Genomic DNA, 20,391 nt, shown 5'->3' with positions numbered 1-20,391 from the left:
GAGAATCAAATCCTAAATACTTAGAATAGGAAGAAAGGGATGTCTTGGTTAGAAGTTGGCTTACTGAAACTATGCATGAGGAGTTTATGTTCCTCATTATTATCAGTTGCGCTACTGCAAAACAAATATGGCAAACTCTTGAGGATAACTACCTACAGGCTAGCAAGGATAAAGAATTTCAATTGAAGCAACAACTTCAAAGTATCATTATTGGATCAAAGAAGGTTGATGAATATGTGAAAGAGTTCAAGGAAATTTGTGATAGCCTTGCCGCTATAGGAAAACCATCAGACGAGGAGAACAAAGTTATAAGCTTCGCAAAAGGACTTGAAAACAAATATAAGGTTTTGAGAACTGTCATGTTGGGCAAACATCCATATCCAACTTTTTCTCAATTTGCCAATGCATCAAGAGGATTTGACATGAGAGAAGAAGATAGATCACAATCTGTACACGGATTCTGCAGCAACTCATCACATGGTACAATCAATAGGTAACCTTAATAATCCTTCTTTATTCAAAGGATATGACTCAGTTATGGTACGGGATGGTAAATCGACTCAATATTTCCAAGGATAATAGGTATAAATATTCAATTAAAAGTACATATTCTAATTGTATCTAAGTTGAATTTTTTTCATTTTGATTTTTGTGAGTAAGCTTGTTAATGACAATGAATGTACCTTAAAATTTTCTGACTCCGGGATTGTTGTAAAGGACAAGAAAACAAGTCATACAGACCATGCAACATATCTAGAAGATGAACAAAGATCTCAAATTGAGAAATCTGCAGTTGCCATTACACCTTACATTAGCAGTCTTTCAATTTGGGAGTATCGTTCGGTTCAACGAGATGCATAGTGTGTCACTTCACCAACTCAGCCAGTATCCATAAGTTCAGCTGATACACTTCTCATTTCTGGTGACAAAATTCGTTGCTAAACATGATTAGCGATAGATTATCCAAATTGTTAGTAATGAATTATTTAGTGAAGGATCATCGGTGAAGTTCATATGAATACAAATATAAAAAAAAGGGCAGCTCGGTGCACTAAAGGTGCCCCAACTGTTGTCCACAGTCTCTTCCCATGCTTCTCAAGAGATTGTTTCCACAGCTTGAACCCCCACCCCTCCCCTCCCCCTCTCTGTATTAATACAAATATAGGAACTAATACTGTTTCAATGAGCATTTGCAAAAGAAAAAAGAGAGCTCATTTGGATAGCATCATTTTTATTTCACGTGAATGTTTATTACACAATTCATGTCATTGACACAAAAAAAAAAATCACTAATCCAAAAATCAAATAGAAATACTATAAGGTACACCTTTTCCAGTAACACCAGGTCCAGAAAATGGTTTTAATAATTCATAAGGTACAACTCCAGCTCCATTTCTATTCATCAACTTAGGATCAGCATTTCTAGCATCAATTATCCCTTCAAGTTCCTTCAATTTTCCCGAAAATACCTCGAATGCCGCTTTAATTACGGGGTCTTCAGCCCAGTAAGGTTCAATTGTTTCACCAAGATATTCTTCATCTGGTGAATGGTTTGATAAGACATCCAAAATTGCCATTACTTTTGTTGCCTGAATTTGTGAAGGGAAACATTTTAGTAGTGCTTCCTCAGGTTTATTCAAGAAACACTCCCATTCTTCATCTGTTGGATCCTCAGTTGGCATTTTTGACCTTGCAATTGTTGGCCTATTTGGAAAGTAACCTACATATGCAATAGAATAGTTAATATTTCAAGAACTGAGGAGGTCACAGGTTCAAGCCGTAGAAACAGTTTCAGAAATGCAGTGTAAGATTGCATACAACAGACCCTAACAGTTCGGCCCTTCCCCAGATCCCGCATATAGTGAGAGCTTAATTTAATGCACCGGATTACCCTTTTAATTGAGGACACATATTTATGTATATTTTGTGTAAATACCAACTCGGTGCATGAAGCGTCTCATGTTCACGCAGGGTTTGGGAAGGTTCATACTCAAGGGGTGTGATATAGCTGAGCAGTGTATCCTGGCACAAACATCAATGACTAGTTTCCAACTCGGACACGCGATCCACAAAAATAACTTTATTGTTACTCCGAATTTCCTCTTTATTAACTTATATACGTTGACAGTATTAAAAAATTGAAAATTAGAGTAAAGTAAAAAAGGTGAGTGTACCTGCATAGCTGTATTGACCAAAGTTAACAGCTGCATGGTGTCCAGAAGTTACCCAAACTATTGTTGTGATAATACCAATTAAGTCATTTGGAGTTTTCAACTCTGGCCACCATGGCTCATCTTTCTTGTCAGCATGACCAACATTTTTTATCTCTGACCACCAAGCTTGAAGTTCTATATCAGATTCAACAAGATTTGTTTGTGGATAATAGTGGTTGACATAAGCTGTTACCCATTGTTTAAGTGTGTCCCAAAGTACTAAACCATCATTAGCAAAAGGGTAATCTTCTATTGTGAGCTTCAATCCATGTGGTTCATTTGGATCCTCCACAGCCAATCCCCTGTAAATTTTGCACAAAATAACATGTTAGTGGAAGGTCCTAACCCTTTTCATCATATAAATATTATATATATAGTAGATTCTCATCGCATGAGTTGCACGTGTTGTACATGTCAATAACGTGAGATTTGCGATGTAGGACGTGTGTGTATACTTGTTCAATTGTGTGATACTTTAAGTGCCTACTTGTACATCCAAAGTTGGAAGGCATAGATACCAACTAAGGCCAAGTTAAAGGAGACGTTTATGATTATGCCATTAGGAAAGGATTAGTGAACTCAAAAATAGAACTTCACAAAGGATTAGCGACCATGGAAGGGGAGCCTTGGAGTAACTGATAAAATTGTTGCCATGTGACCAGGAGGTCACGGGTTCAAGCGTTTGAAACAGCATCTAGCACGGTAAGGCTGCGTATAATTAATGCACCCTTATGGTGGGGCCCTTCCCCACACCCTGTCTATAGCTGGAGCTTTAGTGCACCAGGCTGCCTTTTTTGAAAGGATTAGTGACCATCAAACTTTGCGGTGGGATGGTAAATATTCGAGGTCTCAAGTTCAACCCCTCCGAATGGAGTCACCTTTGGTTATGAGCATTTTACCTACAAAATAGGATTTTCTAACTCAACTTCGGATTAGTCGGACCCCAATGCGAGCCCTAACCATCAAATGGGATCCACAAATAGTATAAACAAGACTAATGATCACAAAAAGTTGTGGTAGAGTGCTTAACATTTCTCCATCTATAACCACAGGTCTCGAGTTCGACCCCAATGAATCGACTCGCCTTTGGTTGGGAGCGCTTTACTCCTAAAGAGGGATTCTTTTAATGTGAATGCAGACTAGTCGAGTTCTAAAACAGATACCAGACACCAAATCGAAAACAAAAAACAGAAGATTAGTGAATTATTTACCTGCTAATAAGGTTTGCTGGGAGTGCTTCTTGATCAAATCTCCATTCAAGACCATAGGCAACAGCACTCAACTCCAATGCATACTTGCCAGGGAAAAATGAACTCTCAATGATACCATTGGCATTTATAAGTGCTTCTCTAGCCAAGGCATTTATCTCCATTGTATATCTGAAATGAGGATGCAATAATCTGTATATTGGGTGCATTGCACTTAGTTGCCTATTTGTTGCTATGATGTATGGCTCTGTACAACAATGAGTTCTTAGCCTGCAAAATTTTGGAGAACAAAATGAGCAATATGTTATACACCAGCATCAGAGTTACCTTGTTTTATTTTCAAGATTTCTAACAGCTTGCAAAAGAAGACGTAAATGTAAATATCTTTTAGGTGACCTGATAATGTAGCAATGACTAACAAAGAGTTTATATTATTATATACACCGTCAACGTAAGGAAATTTTATACTATCAAGTCACCTTTCCTTAGGTAACCTATCTTATTTTCAAGACTACGAACTTATATGTAACTAATATCTTTTAGGGACCTGACACTACTAGAACTAGAGGGTTTTCCCACCGAGCCCGTTCACTGGAAAAACACATGGTGGGAATGAGATTTTTTTCACACTGATTCAATCATAATATATATGCGGGAACAGCACGCCACTGAACATTTACCAATGGGAAAAAAGTGATGTTTTAGTAGTGTAATAATGTAAAAATTCTTTACACTATCATCATATCAAGTCACTTTTACTTGTTTTAGTTTCAAGATTATAAATCTGACGTCATAAGAAGAAATATCTTTTAGGTGACCTGATAACGTACCAGTGACTAATTAGTTGGTGATAGCCTGAGTCTTGAGCAAGAACATGAGCTTTAGCCAATTTCCATAGCCAAGCACCAGTGGCATGCCAAGTTGGGCAATAAACGCGCTTCCATTGCGGCTTACCATCTACTGGTGGCCTAATTAGCTCAATGGCCAATGGTCTCAATGTTCCATCAGGTGTCAAGAAGAACAAAGTTCTTGATCCATAGAGTACTGTTCCTTTGAGTTCATTCACTTTGTTTACATATGGCATCAACAAATCATGATAATCTAGTATGAACAACTTCTTTTGTGCAACTGCCTGCATTGACGTTGGGTATGTGTAACTCAATAAAATGATCATAAGGAAACACTTAAACCATAAGGGGCCATCTTTTGAATTTTTAACCCCCCTTAACAAAATCTTTAAACAAAATGACACGTGTTGCCCATCGGGAACAATTTTGGTTATAATGTTGTGACATAGAGATAGTGCAATGTGTTGCCTATTTTATATTGACATGTGAGCAATTGAGCTAACACATGTAACTTTTGCCAACATTATAAGACCACCTCTTATCGAAGTCATTCATGTTATCGTCTGCCAATATACAAACCAAAATAAATGTATTTTTCTCATAATTGAAATAAAAATACATAAGAATAATGTGTTTATATATACCTCTTCAACAGTCATAAATCCTGCAATTTCTAGTTCAATTAGCTCTTTTGTAATTGCTGATTCAGGAGGTCCATACACCTCAGGGTCTAGCTTGCTCTTCAATGGCCATTCCTGTATTTTCATAAATATTTTAGCTCAAAATATTTCAACCATTAAATTGATATTTTTTACCCAAAATGTATATAAATCGACCTAATTCACGAGCAATTTTTCTAAAACAAAAAAAGAAACTAGAAATTAATGACTTAGAGTACAGAAATCGAGATGACAATCTGGTACAAGTACAAGCGTCTTGAATAAATATAAAATTATTGTTATGTATAGATAGTGGTTGTTATCACCTCATAATGAAAATTATGATTCCGTCAGTAAATACATATCCTCACAGAATCTTATACTCGTGGTATGTATATATATCAATAGAATTAAAGAGAGTATATGACATACCGTAACCAATCGTATACTATATGGATTCAAACCAGCTAAAGTTTGACGAGCAAATTCCACATCTCTAAACCAAGAAAATTTGTCCCCTGCCATAAATATACATAAAAAAAAACATATATATAAATATTAATTTTTACATGAAATTTTGTAATTAACGATCAAAATATATAATATAATTTTACTAAAGTGATTCCAACTTACTAATCTGTATATTTATTAAGAAAATCTATGAATCATCAAAATATTATGTATTTTTGGAGGATCGTGATCCTTACTAATTTAACAATATTTTTGGTCGATCCAACCAACATATATATATAATGCAACGATAAATCAATCAGACCATATGCATGTGTTGGCTACATTACTCGAACTCTTCAAAAATGATTCGCACTCATGTCGGATTCACTAAAAATACACTATTTTTAGAATATTTGACATGCAAATGTCAATTTTTTTTTCAAGAGTTCAAGCAGCATAGTTGATACTTACTTTCAAGCAATTGAGGGGTTTCAAAGAGCAAAACATCTTTTCCAGTATCAGAAATAGCCTTAAAGAGCCTTGGTATGACATTCAATAGTCCCCCTTTTTTCTCTCCAAGTCCCGGAATATCGACGCCGACATTGAAAAGCGAGTCGATAGCCGGAAAATGAGGAAACCCTAGATCGGGATCGGAGACAACTGACTCCAATGCCGGCACGACGGCGTGTAGGACAGAGTGAACTGTGTTGCCTGAGAATGTTAAGCTCTTCACTTCTGAAAATGTTTCATCTCTTGGTACGTACACTGAGTTACTCCTTGATTCTGATAATGGATCTGTATGCATGCATGCACAAAATTCAATTCAAGTTTAACTTTTACGTACTGATAATATAAAGCATGCATTTTTACATTAGTTATCGCGTTACCATCTACTATGACATGTTAAATTACATTGATAAAGAGCCAATTTGGATTAGATGAGTAATAATGTTGATAATTGACAAATGTTAATTAAAAGAAAATAATTTGAAATAACGGAAAAAATAATTTTGTTATTTAACAGTTATGTCACATGTCTAGATAGAAGTGCAGAAACTTTTTTTGATAAATTAAAAGTTATGCATTATGGAAGAATTGAAATTAATAATAAGTAATTGATGTATTTAGTAAAATAATGTTCATAAGTGTTTTTTTAGTAAAATAACTTAAATGTCCTTAAAGTTATTTAAAAGAATATAAATAAAAATATCCTCTATATGGTAAAGGGTGATGAATGACAAAAATGGAATATAGAGGGAGTTAGAAATTTCATTTTGAGAGAATATTTTGGTGATTATAAAAGGGCAAATCACACATTTGGTCGATTGATCAAACCTAAAATACTTATAAACTGAAACATTATAAGTTGGATTAATCAACTTATGATTTTTGGTTGATTCAATTTGGCTTATAAATACTAGTGAATTATAAATTCATTTATCTATATAGCTATTTGATATTCAAAATAGAGATAAACATCGAGGACCTCCTCGAACCATGGTCCAAGTTGCTACAACACACTCCAACTTTACAGGGGTTCTATTAACCCCCCCCCACCCCACCCCGAACTTTATTTAATATATTCTTGTCACCCTTTTGTGCTAACATAGAACCTTAATTACATAAAATAGAGCCCACGTTAAAAGTGTCACGTCAGTTAAAAAGAATGACAAAAATACGTTAAAATTTAGTTCGGAGAGTAATAAAACCCCTGTGAAGTTGAAATGTGTCTTAGCAAACTTGGTCATAGTTCAGGAGGTACCAAATATTTTACTCTTCAAAATATAATCAAGATTCATGTCGCATAAGGCGCATTTATATTTTACCTTTTTTGCTTCTTGGTCTACCAGTTCTGCACCTTCTAGGATATGGTAATTCTTTTCCACCAAGTACTGGTCTTTTACAATCATCATTAGCATCAGGATCACCAAGATCATTATAAACATCATAGTCATAAATTCTATCAAATTGTTTTCTTACTCCAACTCCATCACCTCTTACTGTTACAAGTTCTCCCTCTCTTAACCTCTTTACTCCACTTGGAGTTTGAGATGGTAAATATGACTGCATCCATGCATCAAAAAAGAAAAAAAAATTATACGTCGAAGGTGTAATCAAGTAAATAAAATATATAATTTTTAATAGTAGTGTTAAAGAAGTAATCACGTGAACCAGTAGAAGAGGGTTCGATGTGTACTATATATAAAGGGAAGTCTGGTGCACTAAAGCTTTCACTATGCGCAGAATCCGGGGAAGGGCCCTACCACAAGGGTATATTATACGCAGTCTTACCTTGCATTTGTTTCCAAGACTTGAAATCGTGACCTCCTCACATGGCAGTAACTTTACTTGTTATTCCAAGGCTCCCCTTCCGATATATATATATAAAAATAAATTAATCATATATAAATAGTATACGAACCCCTGATTTCAAGCTACCTCTGCCCTAGGAGAGGGAGGAGTGGGGGGGAGTCATTTATTAACCTTTCCAGAAGTAATTTGGATTGAAATTAGTTGAGTCTGTATGTTAAAATTATGAGTTATAATTCAACACGTCCAACTCTTACCAAATTTATTATGTCATCATCTTATAGTAATTTATTTAATAACCAAACAAAAACTGACAAAACTTTTTTTCTTTACTTTGTCTTTGACTATAACCCCATATTGGCTGAGTCATTCACCCCAATGGCCGAATCACAATCCTTACTTCCATTACTTATCAAAAAAGATTCTCTCACGTTAATATCTTTCTTATTATTATTTTTTTTTTAAAGTATAGTGGTGTTCGCGTTAACTTGTATGTCTAATTTTTTTCTTATATTGGTCCAACAATTCAGGTATGTATCGATCATTGGATTGTAAATATCTCGTATTGGTCCTACAGTTCATATAAGTATGGATCACTAAATTGTAATTTATGAAAAAATCAACTTTGGATATATAATTATTGCATGTACGTCGTTTTTTCACGTACATATATGATATAACACGTTAGACAAATGCATGTTTCTATATATCGGGAAGAAAATAAGGGACCATTATAATATAAGGTGCACAATAATAATTTTAATTAATAGGACCACAACCCAACTATTTGATACCTTCTCTTTTGTCTTATAATAATAGTAAGTGAGAAATGAGATTTGGCTTTTTGTTTCTAAAAATGGACCACAACTTCCTAGTATATAGAATGTGGTCCACCATTTTCATTATTTCACATCAAATTTTATTTTATTTTATTTTATTTTTTAATAGATCAAAAGGCTTTATTAAGATGGTAAAAAGAGGCTCTAGGATTTATATTTGTAGTTCTTGCTAGATTTTTGGAAGGGAAAAAATATGACAATGATAATTCTTGGGTAGTTCATACTCTGTCTCAATTTAAACGTCATTGTAGGACTGTATACCTAATGATAGTACTTCTTGCTCCCCCTTCCCCAATCTAAGACACTATCGAGTTTAGATCAGCTTGGTACCATTTGGATGGCGTGGGGTGGGGTGGGATATATAGGATTTGGGCTAGAGGGGCGCATGAATTATACTCTATTCAAAAAAGAAAGTCATATTACCTTAATCCAACATCTGTTTTTATAGATCAAAACCTACACTAAATTATATATATATGTATTGTAGGTGATCATTCAACCTATATATGTCAAACAATCACTTCTTCTATGGCAACATCATTATTTCCATCTATTTATGCAAATTTATCGATTACTTTTCTTATTTCAAATTTAGAAATTCTATAATAAAACAAATTTGATAATTTGATAATTATTTTTCGTAAATACAGTACAAAATAAAAATAAGAAGGGAGAATGTCCGCAAACCTTATTAGTGAAGAAAACCCTTTTCTCAGGATTATCAAATTTGGAATGAACCCAAGAATTGCATGTAATATTAACTTTGCCATGGGGAAATCCATCAATTACTATATTCTTCACATACATTTCTTTGTGATGTTCATTTTCTATTAAAATTGCACCAACTTCTCCAAAATCTTCTGGAATATTTGAAAAATCAGCCTCATAATGTGTATCACCATCAACATCTTTTCCACGATGTGCAAATGCTTTAATGTTTGGCTTCTCAGTTCCAGTCTCTTTAACAAAAAAAAAATTATAAGAAAAAAAATAGTTAGTAATAATATTTAAAGAATTAGAGTAACACATCTAGTATTTCCTGAACTATGATCAAATTTGTTAAGACACACTCTAATTTCACAGAGGTTCTACTACCCCTGAACTAAATTTTAGCATATTTTTGTCAATCTTTTTAGCTGACATGACACCTTTTGTCAACCTTTTTAGCTAACGTGGCATCTTTGATGCGGGTCCCATTTTATGTAATAAAGGTATCACGTCAGCACAAAAGGATAACAAAAATATATTAAAACTGAGTTCAAGGGTTAATGACCCCTATAAAATTGAAGTGTGTCGTAGCAATTTTGATCATAGTTAGGAGAATACTGGATGCTTATCTCACGAAATTATAATTAATGCAACAATATTCGAGGAAAAAGTTCATTAGAAGAAAAGAAATTTGGATTTTCATAATATAATAAAGGGATTTAGGAATTTAGGGATAGTGAGTGTATGATTTAGGAATTTGCGAAAATTAATATCTTGTGCATATAAAATTATCGATTGAATTTGGCTTTTTCTTCAGTTTGTTTTGAAGAAAATAAAAGAAAAACTAAATATTATTAGTTTTAAAAAGTTTAGAGTCAAACCAAATCTAAATAAAACATCAATTTATTCAATGGATTTTTAACCTAATCATGAAAATCCGAGTTGCAAGTACTTCCAATCACATGTATTGTTTCAAGTTATTGGTTTTAAACTTTATATTGTTTTCAATTTTCAAACACTAATCAAAGTAAATTTGCTTTAGTTGACACATTAATTTTATTTTATTGTTTTGTCTTTTTACTCATTATTCGATATTTGTATTGGCCTTAATAAATTCGAATTTACACATTGCATGGCCATTCCTAAGGACATAATCTCAATAATATTGTCTTTTATATTCTCAAAAGTTCGAAGAAGAGTCTTGAAGTAATTGGTTAAGTTGTCTCCATATGATCAGGAAGTTGCAGTTTCAACGTCCATGAAAAACAGTCTCTGACAAAAATTCAAGCAAGAACGTTGTGCACAATTGACCCTTGTGGTTTTATTCTTCCTTGGACCATGCCAGGGGCGGAGCCACCTTATGATTAGGAGGGTCACTTAAATTTCCTTCGACGAAAAATCATACTATTTATATATGATTAAAATTATTTTTTCTGTCTATATAATTGATGTTGAACTCCCTTCGGCTAAGTCGTGTGTCTACTTCTTTCGATTTTAAACTCCATTAGTAAAAATTCTGACACCGCCACTAAAACATGTGCATAGCGAGAGCTTCATGTACCAAGCTACCTTTATTCTCAAAACCTAACAAAATCTCTAATTATGAATAAAAAAAGAGATAATACATCAAAAAAAATCCGAACTTGTCTTCCCAACTTACTTTAGCACTTGAACTAACATTCTATTTATTTACCCCTTTAATATATTTAAAGTGAATTAATTTCATCCTTAATATATAATACCACTCTCATAATAGAGAGTGCATCACACTCGCTGACACATCAGCGTCACGTAAATAAAATATTTTTTTTAATATTATATATATATATATATACATATTTTAAAATATATATAAAATATTTTAAATTAAAAAAATACTCCACCTCCCATTTTCCATCTTCTTCATAACCACTCACCCCTTCTTCCTCTCCACCTCCTCCCTCCCGTCTACCCTCACACCTGCACACACGCCCCATCCACCCCTACACTACCACACCTAAACACACACCCATCCACCTTCGTCCACCCCCACACAACCACACCTGTCAGATTTTTCGATGAATTTTCGCCGGAAAACTCAATCCACTTGAAAAATTCAATTACCACTATTGAAAAATACCATAAAATAGTGCTAAAAAACTCAATCCACTTGAAAAATTCGATCAAATCAACATTAAATTCTCTAAAATCAACAACCAAACATCCAAACCATGTAGATTTTTTAATTTTCAAATTCAATTTCATTCTTTTTTTTATTGATCTAAGGGGTTGAAGGAGGAGAAATTAAAGGTGGGGGATGGCATCTTTCGTAATTGGAGAAGAAGTGGAATGGGGGTGTTGGCGGGTTTGGTGGTGGATTTGGCGAAGGAGAAAGGGGAGGGCTGTTGGCAGGTTTGGGTGAAGAAGAGGAGGAATTTTTTTTATTTTTTTTCCTTATATATATATAAAAAAAATATTAGTAGTTTTTAAAAAAAAAAAAAATCACGCGTCTTTTTTTATATAAAAAAAATCGCGTTAGCATTAAGGTTGTAATTAATTCGCTTTAAAGATGTTAAGGAGAGTAAATAAATAGAAGTGTAGCTTAAGTGCTAAAGTGAGTTGAGCTGATAAGTTTATGGGGGTTTAATGTATTATCTCATAAAAAAATTCCAAACCATCTATCACAACTCAGGTTGATGATAGGTTATGTCTAGAGCTGGGCATAAAATACCAGAAATCGAATTACCGAATCGAATTGAAGAATTCGATATTCGGTATTTGATAATTTGGTATTTAGTATGGTAATTAGGAGTAGAATTTTAAAATTACAGTATTTGGGTTCGAGATTGGTAAAAGATATTATATTACTACTATTTGGTATTTGGTATTTACCGAATACCAAATTATTGTTAACTGACCATAGTCTATACTCATAGACCACGAGTCCAAATTAATATTCTACAAAAGGTCACAAAAAACCCACAACCTAAAAGGCTATAATACTATATTCATTTTAAAATTTTAAAATGAAAATCACTTTTAAAATTTTTGTTGTTAGCAGCAGTAGACAACATGTTCAAATATGAAGTTATTGTTTCATATTACTTGTGTTTTCTTCATTTTGGTTGTATCTATCAAGACAACCTAAACTTGTATAGTCTTGATGCAATTTTTAGGTATATCTAAGGTATGTCCGGTGGGAGATTTGATGCAGAGACACTCATTTCCTGCCAAATCTAAATAATAAAAAAGGTTTGATACTATATTGTGTGATTTTAAATATTTCATAAGTTATTCTTGATGAAAGCAGAAGTGAATTCTTTTATTTAAATTCACTCACTAGTCACTACAAGGTAAATATTTGAGAAATAGATGTGGCTATTATCTTCTGGAGTCATTTCTGCATAAACAGTTATTATGTTAAATCAACAGATGATGAATGAGCTATAAGGCATAGGACAGAAACTTTATCTTGTGTTTTGATTCGATTCTAAAGTAAACTGTTATCGTTGGTCTAAAATAGAGTCCATCAAATTTAATTTTAATATGGTATTACTAAATACCATACCGAACCGAAGTTTAATTCACCGATTACCAAATTGCCTAATCGAAGTTTAATGATATGGTATTTGATATGTATTTTCATTTACCGATTATCAAAATACCGAATTTAAATTATGATAATAGCAAATCGAATATCAAACGTGCACACCCCTAGTTATATCTGTCAAAGGTACAATTATTTAAGTAGTACTGTGCTTCATTACTGTGAATGATTAGATTGAACAACAAAATGACAGATAGTACTGTGCTTCATTACTGTGAATGATTAAATTAAACAACAAAATGACAGATCTGAGATTCTAATTTCTTTGTATCTTTCCTGTCCATGTTACTCTCCTCGTTTATTTTTATTTATCATTTTTTACTTTTTGAAAGTTAAATTGTATAAATTTTAATTATTATTTTAAAATATATATTTACATCATATTTATATGAAAATGATTGTAACTTATATTATTTTATATATCATTTTTAAATATCTAAATTTTAAATTTAAAATATTAAATTAATTTAATTTAATTTAAAGTTTAATTAAATTGATTTTTTATAAAGAGAAATGCGACAATTAAAACTAAATGAACGAAGTATAACAAATTTATGGACGACACTCAACTTGCGTAGTTATCAATAGACTATAATTTCTTCTTTCAAATATTTTACATGAAATAATTGCCAGCGTGAATACTATTGTTGCTTAAATGCACACTAAATATTGAACTCATAACTTCATATAAGTGCATTTTTTACTTGAATTCGTGGCGGATCAAAATTTTCACTAAGGGAAATTTGAAAAATAAAAATGTAATCCTTGGGCTATGAACATGGAAAAAATCAAAATTAATTCTGAACACTCTAAATTAATGAGCCAGCTTCTAGTCTTGTTTTTAAAGGATTCAAAATCCATAACTATACTGTAAAAAAACATATCATAAATACTGTATAATTTTTTATCGCGGGAATTATGATATGTTTAAAAATTTTGAAAATAAAATATAATTTCAAAATTACAACGAGTTTGATTATAAAAACTTTAAAATATGGAGGATCCAACACGAGTATGACAGTGTTTCTGAAGGACTCAAACAACGTAAAATATTACTCCTACTAACTAAATAAAAGTCATGAATGCAAAATTTCAAAATTACAATAAATTTATCAGGAAAATCTTAAAAATTGAAACCATCAACTATAAAGTCTGATTTCACCTTTGACTCTGACAAGTACACAACTACATAGATTAAAAGAATGATCAGTTTAACACTCTTTAACAGAAAAACTATAACGTACATATTACGATATATATAAGTGAGTGATTAACATTTTTAGCGAAATTTCTCGTTTTACCACTGCTTTGACGCCAACCAACCGACATGAAAAAAAAATGAAAGAGTAAAGCATCTATAGTACTCCTCCAAATTATGATCAAATTTGTTACGATACACTCCAACTTCAGGGGCTGACATCAAAGATGTCACGTTAGCGTCGACAAAAGGTGTCATGTCAGCACAAAAGGGTGACAAAAATACGTTAAAATTGAGTTCAGAGGGTAATAGGATCTTGTAAAGTTGGAATGTATCGTAACAACTCTGTTCATAGTTTTATTTACGTACAAATTGAAGAAAATTAATTAATGAGTGAATGAATATACTTACTAGGATCAAGCTCAGCAGCAACAATCCATAAAAGCAATGATTTACCAAGCAAATCACCAATATCATCAAGTCCTCTTGATAGACTTATATTAACTTGTTTTTGAACAGTCACAACAACTTTAACACCTGTGGATTTTTCAGTAGAAAGCACAGCCTTAGTGCTATTTGCAGCATTATTATAATTATGATGAATCCTAAAATTATTGTTCTTATTTTTTATTCCAAAGTTTTCATTTAAAACATTTATGGGAAAAGAGGCTAAGGATATTGGCTTAGTACTCCATGGAATTAAGGGTTTTGTAGATTGTGGTGATTGTTGAAGATGAAGCTTCAACATTTTTTTTAATTATATTTTTTTTAATCTTCTTTGAGTCAAGAAGATAGTTGTTTTGGTTTGTATTATGATCTCAAAAGAGTTCTCTATATATAGATGGAGTTTTGCTTAGGAACTTATGTTTTTCCAAAAAAAAAAAAATATATGAAAAATAGAAAAAAATCCCTTTTGTCTTATAGAGCTCTTGAATGAGTATTAAAATAGGTCTACGGGCAGAATTAGGATTTGAAATTAATGAATTATGATTGTTATTGGAAATTCGCAAAATATATACTAAAAGATTTTCCCCTTAATTAGGTGGACAGTAATTTTCTTAATGCGTAAAATTTAGTGACAAAATATACTCACTAGGAATTAAGTAGAGATGGAGACATAAGCCAAACCCCAACCAATCATATGTGTATTTATCTACCAAGACAATGTCGTGGAGATGAGAGCTGTGAAATGATGTGTGATAGAATTATTAGTGCGGGGGTGGTGGTGGGGAAGGGGGGATCATCAAAGACTTTGAGATGTATATTTCGACTCGGTTAGAATTTTAAATTTATGGGTTCTGAGTAATAAAAAAATAACTTTCGATATTCTTGAAATTGCTTATACATATTCAATAATTTTTCACAGAAATACAAAGTTTGATCCAAATTTATTTTGTTTTATACAGACTTGTGGCTCCGCTCCTGCCATTTGGTACATCATGAAAACAACTACCATTCATTTGATACAAGGAATAAGGAATAATTGACCCTGAAATTAATTTCAGAATGAGCTTATTCCATGTTTGTTTGTTATAAAATACATGAAATAACTCATCTCAAAATTAGCTATCCTGAAATTGTAGTGTTATTTTTATCCCACATTACGTGTAGGATAACTAATTCTAAGATAACTTCTTTTCCAACCAAACAGCCCCTAGCTTTTGTGATTATTGCTACCCCATGAAACACTTATAGATTTCGATTAATTATATGACAATATTTTCTTTCAACAATATTATTATATTCATGTATATGAGGTTACACGATTTTTGAATAATGCCCAATATTTTTAAGTTTTGCGCACCGCAACCCCATACATCAAAGTAAATCAAACCAACTTGTGACTTTTTTCAGATTAGAACACATAAGTAACTTTTCATTTAAGGATGTCCTAAACGATTATGCTAAAGAAAATTTTGATGCAAGTAAGACTTGAACCTTCCCCGTTGCCTGACTGATCACAAGATACTACGATATTTAATTCATGACAATCGATTTATTCTTCTTACGAGCTATGTTTTTCGATGATTTTGATCAGATAGAAGCTGAGAGTAGTGCTTTAGCTCCCACTGAGCTCTCCTCATCGGCTAAAATACATATTAATGTCAGCAGTAAATTGTATAACATTTAGCATCGGCTAAAATATATATTATTATCAGCAGTAAATTGTGTAATACTTAACAAATTTTTGGTAATATAATTATATCTAAAGAAACATGTGGAATGAGAAATGTTAAACATATTGAATGAGAAATGTTGTTGTTATGTGATGTTTGATACGGACTTATCGTTTGGGGTCCAATGCATAGTGATAGTAGGACAAGATAATCAATTTTGTTTGTTTATTTTTTATTTGGAAGTGTGATATAGAGTTTTATAATAGAAAGATAAAAATTATAAATTTATGAAATTTTTATCGCAATCTCAAATCAATATTATAGAGAAAACATGATCATAATTATAGTGACATGGTGGGCATTTCCTAAAGATTTTCAATGAATTAAATTGAAATTTCTACTCTCTCCGTTTTATATTACTGTCCTTATTGACCAGCCACATTTCTTGATTAAATTTTTTTTAATTTGAAATCTATTTTACTAAATTAATTTTATTAATGATATTTTAAAATTTCAAATTTAACTATTATTCTCTTCGTCTCAAATTAACCGTTCCAAATTGAGATGGCATATTGATTAAGAAAAATGTTTCATAACATTCCTAGTTTACCATTGTACCTCTATTAAATAATGTTTACATTTTAATTTGAAGAAAAAGTAATTAATGCAAAGGGTAAACACATGAAAAAAAAATTGTCTCTTCTTGATTAATGAAAAAAGATAAGTAAAATGAGAAATCAAATTAAAAAATTTGAGACGAAGGGAGTACTATTTAATTTACGTACGCAGTTATTCAATACTCCCTTTGTTGCTTTTACCAATTTTTTTACATGATACATCCATTAAAAAAGAAAACAATGATTGGTAGAGTATTTATCATATTGTCTCTATTAATTGACACTTCCTCTGTTTTAATTGATCCTTATTGATTTAGCACATCTCTTAAGAAATTATTTAATAGGGGCTTATTTTACTAAAATAACCCTATTAATTATGCATTGAAAATGTGAATTTGAATAAATACATTTTGTTTAATCATTTAATGTTGAGGGTAATATTGGAAGAACATAATAAAATCCTCTTGATTTCATCAGAGGGACAACTAAATTAAAACAAATATTTTTAGAAAGAGGGTCAACCAAAACGAAGCGGATGGAGTATTCAGTATTCCCTCCGTTCCAAAATAATTGAATTGTTGGAATATAACACACATATCAAGGAAAAGAGATAGACATAAATTGGTCTTTTTTTTTTCATTTTTGTCCTTTTCAAACTCCAAAAATTAATAATGATCATTGGAACTCATCCATGAAAATTTAATTAAAGAAGGGTAAAATTGAAAAAAAAATAAAAATTCAACATCTATCTTGAACAATAAACAATTCAATTATTTTAAACACTAAAAAAACTCCAATAATTCAATTATTTTAGAACGAAAGAGTAATAGGTATTGAAAAATAATTTGGAGAATAACTAATTAATACTATAATACGTAAAACATGAAAAATTTATTTTTATCTTTTCTTAATTTATCAAAAATAACAAGTAAAAATAAAAATTAAATTAAAAAAATAATAACGAATAAAAACGAATGAAAAAAAATACTAGTAATTAAGGATACTATGAGAAAAATGGGACAGAGCATTCTTAATTTATTAAAATGAACAAATAAGATAAAATATTTCTTTATTTCATGAGTACCAAAATAAAATTCTGATATATAATTCTGATGTGGTTGTTATTCAGTGAACTATGTTTTACACGTGATATTAATTGTAGCTTCCTTTTATTTATTTTAACACCTACCATAAATTTTTGATTTGATAGATAATTGTCATGTTCCTGTTAGTCAGTATTAAAAACATTGCATATGCGTCACACTATAACACATGCCTACACGTAACTCTTACGGGTGGTTTGGTGTAAGCGATAAAAACAAGTAGTTGTCAAGTATGAAATAATTTATTTTGAAATTAATAATTAATATTAGAATAAGACATTTCTCCCTTTTGTTGATATAATAATATCAGAATAATTTATTTTTGTATTGTCTGTGTTTACTGTTGGGATCAAAGTTTTGATGATTACACTTGGATTATTACATCAAATATGAGTTCTTTTTATTAAGATCCATCCTTTTTTCCTTCAATAGTTTTAGAGATGGTATGGTGTAGAATTTTAGCATATCATTTTTAGTACAACAAATATTGGAATTCCTCCACTTATAAGTAAGACCTTCTTTTTCTACCCAAAAATAAAAGCTGAAAAATATTGGGATTCCTCCACTTATAATTGAAGTTCGAGTTCGACTTCATGGGAATGAAAATTTTTTGGTTGAGGATATCGCCCCTAGAAATGAATCTTGCCAGACGCAAACTTAAATTTAGTTAGACTCTGATACATACTGAATATTGAATGAGAAAAAAAATACTTTGTTTTTTTTTTCATATAATACTTCGTTAACACTTTAAATTTTGTCACACTTTATTCAGTGCATACCTAACTTTCATAATCCTATTTACCTCATATTTTTGGCTATTTTAATAGATCAAACGCTTAAGCTATTTCAACTAATAGAGGTAACGAATTTGAATGGATCAAAATGAGTGTATATTTTGTTTTTTTATGAGGCTACAAGAATCTTTTTGAGTAATGAGATTTATTTCTGATGGGACCATCTCAACCCCATACATCAGAATGAATCAAATCAAGAGATTTGAACTTGATTTGAAGAAATTGAACTAGATCTGGTAATGGACACAATTGTGACATTTTATTAATAGACTAATGCTAATGAACAACTTGATTAACAGCTTTTCATTTAGGAATTGTCTTAAAAGATTATATCATAAGATTCGTTAAAAAGACAGTTCGAAGCACTGAAGTTCTCGGTCTGCTTATTTAGGAATGTCTTAAATGACTATACCACAAGATTTGTTAAAAAGACAGCTCAATGCACTGAAGTTCTCGGTATTTATGGAGTTCGGAGAAAGGTCAGACCACAAGGATCTATTGTACGCAGTCATATCTTACATTTTCGCCAAAGACTGTTTCCACAGCTTGAACACATGACCTCCTAATCACATGGACCTCCTGATCACATGACAACAACTTCATCAGTTACTTCAAGATTCCGAGACTCCCCCTTCTGCCACAATATCCATTATGAGTGTGAAATTCAAAATAAATTGTGTAACACTTAATAATTAATAAGTTTTTGATAATTATCTTATGATGAAACATGTCAAATAAGAAATATTGTTGTCTTATGACATTTCGGAAGAACCTATGGTTTGTGCCTTTGTGGTCCTACCCAAGTGATGTACATATTTTGGGAAGATTTAGCTGTCTGAAATATATAGCTAGATGATGAATTTTGTTTGTTTATTTTTGAAAGTGTGATATGAACTTTATTCAGAGTCGAAATAAAAGAAAAAGAGCTTAGATTAAATATTACAATGAAAACGTGATTATTATTATTAGGGGTGTTCACGAGTCCGTTTGAATCGGTTATTGGTCAATTCAATATAATTGTTTTTAAATTATTAAAATCAAACCAAATCAAATATAATATATATTTATCGATTTTCTTATTAACGATTTGAGTTCGGTTTGATTTGGATGTTTGGTACACACGAAAATAAAAGAAATGATTTATCCAAAAAAAAAAAAAGCATATATATATACTGGGTTCGGTTCGATTACTTCTTCGACTTTTTTGAATGAAATCAAAATAAACAACATATTAGTAATTTTTAAAAACATAAAATCAAATCAAATAAAAATTAATTTGATTCCATTTTTAATTTATGTTTGTATTCTACATTTTCCACAATTACTGACCACCAACATCAATAATAAAGATATTTTTAAATTAAATAATTTTAGTAAAATTTCAAGACAACTTAGATGATTTAAGCCGTTGGCAAACGACCACGACCCCTAATATTATTAAATGGACTTGTTCTAAACGTGCTATTTATTATGGCCTTCATTAATTTACATCATAAAGTTTGATTTGATTTGATGCATAATTGAGATGTCCTTGTTAGGCAGTATGAAAAACATAACAAATGTCAACGTTATTACACTGTCTAGACGTACAAATACACACCTTATTTTTTTTTTTGCCAAAAAAAAAAATTATTTTTTCAATCAAAAAATATGAAATGATTTAAGATTCATCACCCTTAATTAGAGGTACGAAGTTTGAGTATTTGGAAATAGAGAATTTTTTATGACATAACATCGC

General features: G+C 31.4%; 1 protein-coding gene across 1 annotated transcript; it reads right to left on the bottom strand.

The window, feature by feature from the left end:
- Window positions 1-1,219: 1,219 nt before the first annotated feature.
- On the bottom strand, window positions 1,220-14,807 carry LOC107874197 (linoleate 13S-lipoxygenase 2-1, chloroplastic). Its single transcript, NM_001325046.1, has 10 exons — window positions 14,434-14,807; window positions 9,218-9,489; window positions 7,208-7,445; window positions 5,853-6,176; window positions 5,361-5,446; window positions 4,914-5,024; window positions 4,252-4,553; window positions 3,425-3,691; window positions 2,175-2,515; window positions 1,220-1,720 (listed from the first exon to the last, which is right to left on the bottom strand). Exons 1-10 carry the CDS (start codon window positions 14,768-14,770, stop codon window positions 1,302-1,304), a joined length of 2,697 nt encoding a protein of 898 aa, NP_001311975.1. The 5' UTR covers window positions 14,771-14,807; the 3' UTR covers window positions 1,220-1,301.
- Window positions 14,808-20,391: the final 5,584 nt, after the last annotated feature.

This window comes from Capsicum annuum, chromosome 1 (genome assembly GCF_002878395.1).
Source record: "Capsicum annuum cultivar UCD-10X-F1 chromosome 1, UCD10Xv1.1, whole genome shotgun sequence".
NCBI lineage: Eukaryota > Viridiplantae > Streptophyta > Magnoliopsida > Solanales > Solanaceae > Capsicum > Capsicum annuum.
The sequence above is the reverse complement of the archived record's forward strand: the minus strand, read 5'-3'. Positions and strand labels throughout refer to the sequence as shown.

Coding starts and splice junctions, on each gene's coding strand:
- LOC107874197 (NM_001325046.1), bottom strand. CDS start 14,770: ATGTTGAAGCTTCATCTTCAACAATCACCACAATCTACAAAACCCTTA. Junction 6,177..7,207: donor TAGACCAAGAAGCAAAAAAG/GTAAAATATAAA, acceptor GCATGCATACAG/ATCCATTATCAGAATCAAGG. Junction 5,025..5,360: donor ATAGTATACGATTGGTTACG/GTATGTCATATA, acceptor ATGAAAATACAG/GAATGGCCATTGAAGAGCAA.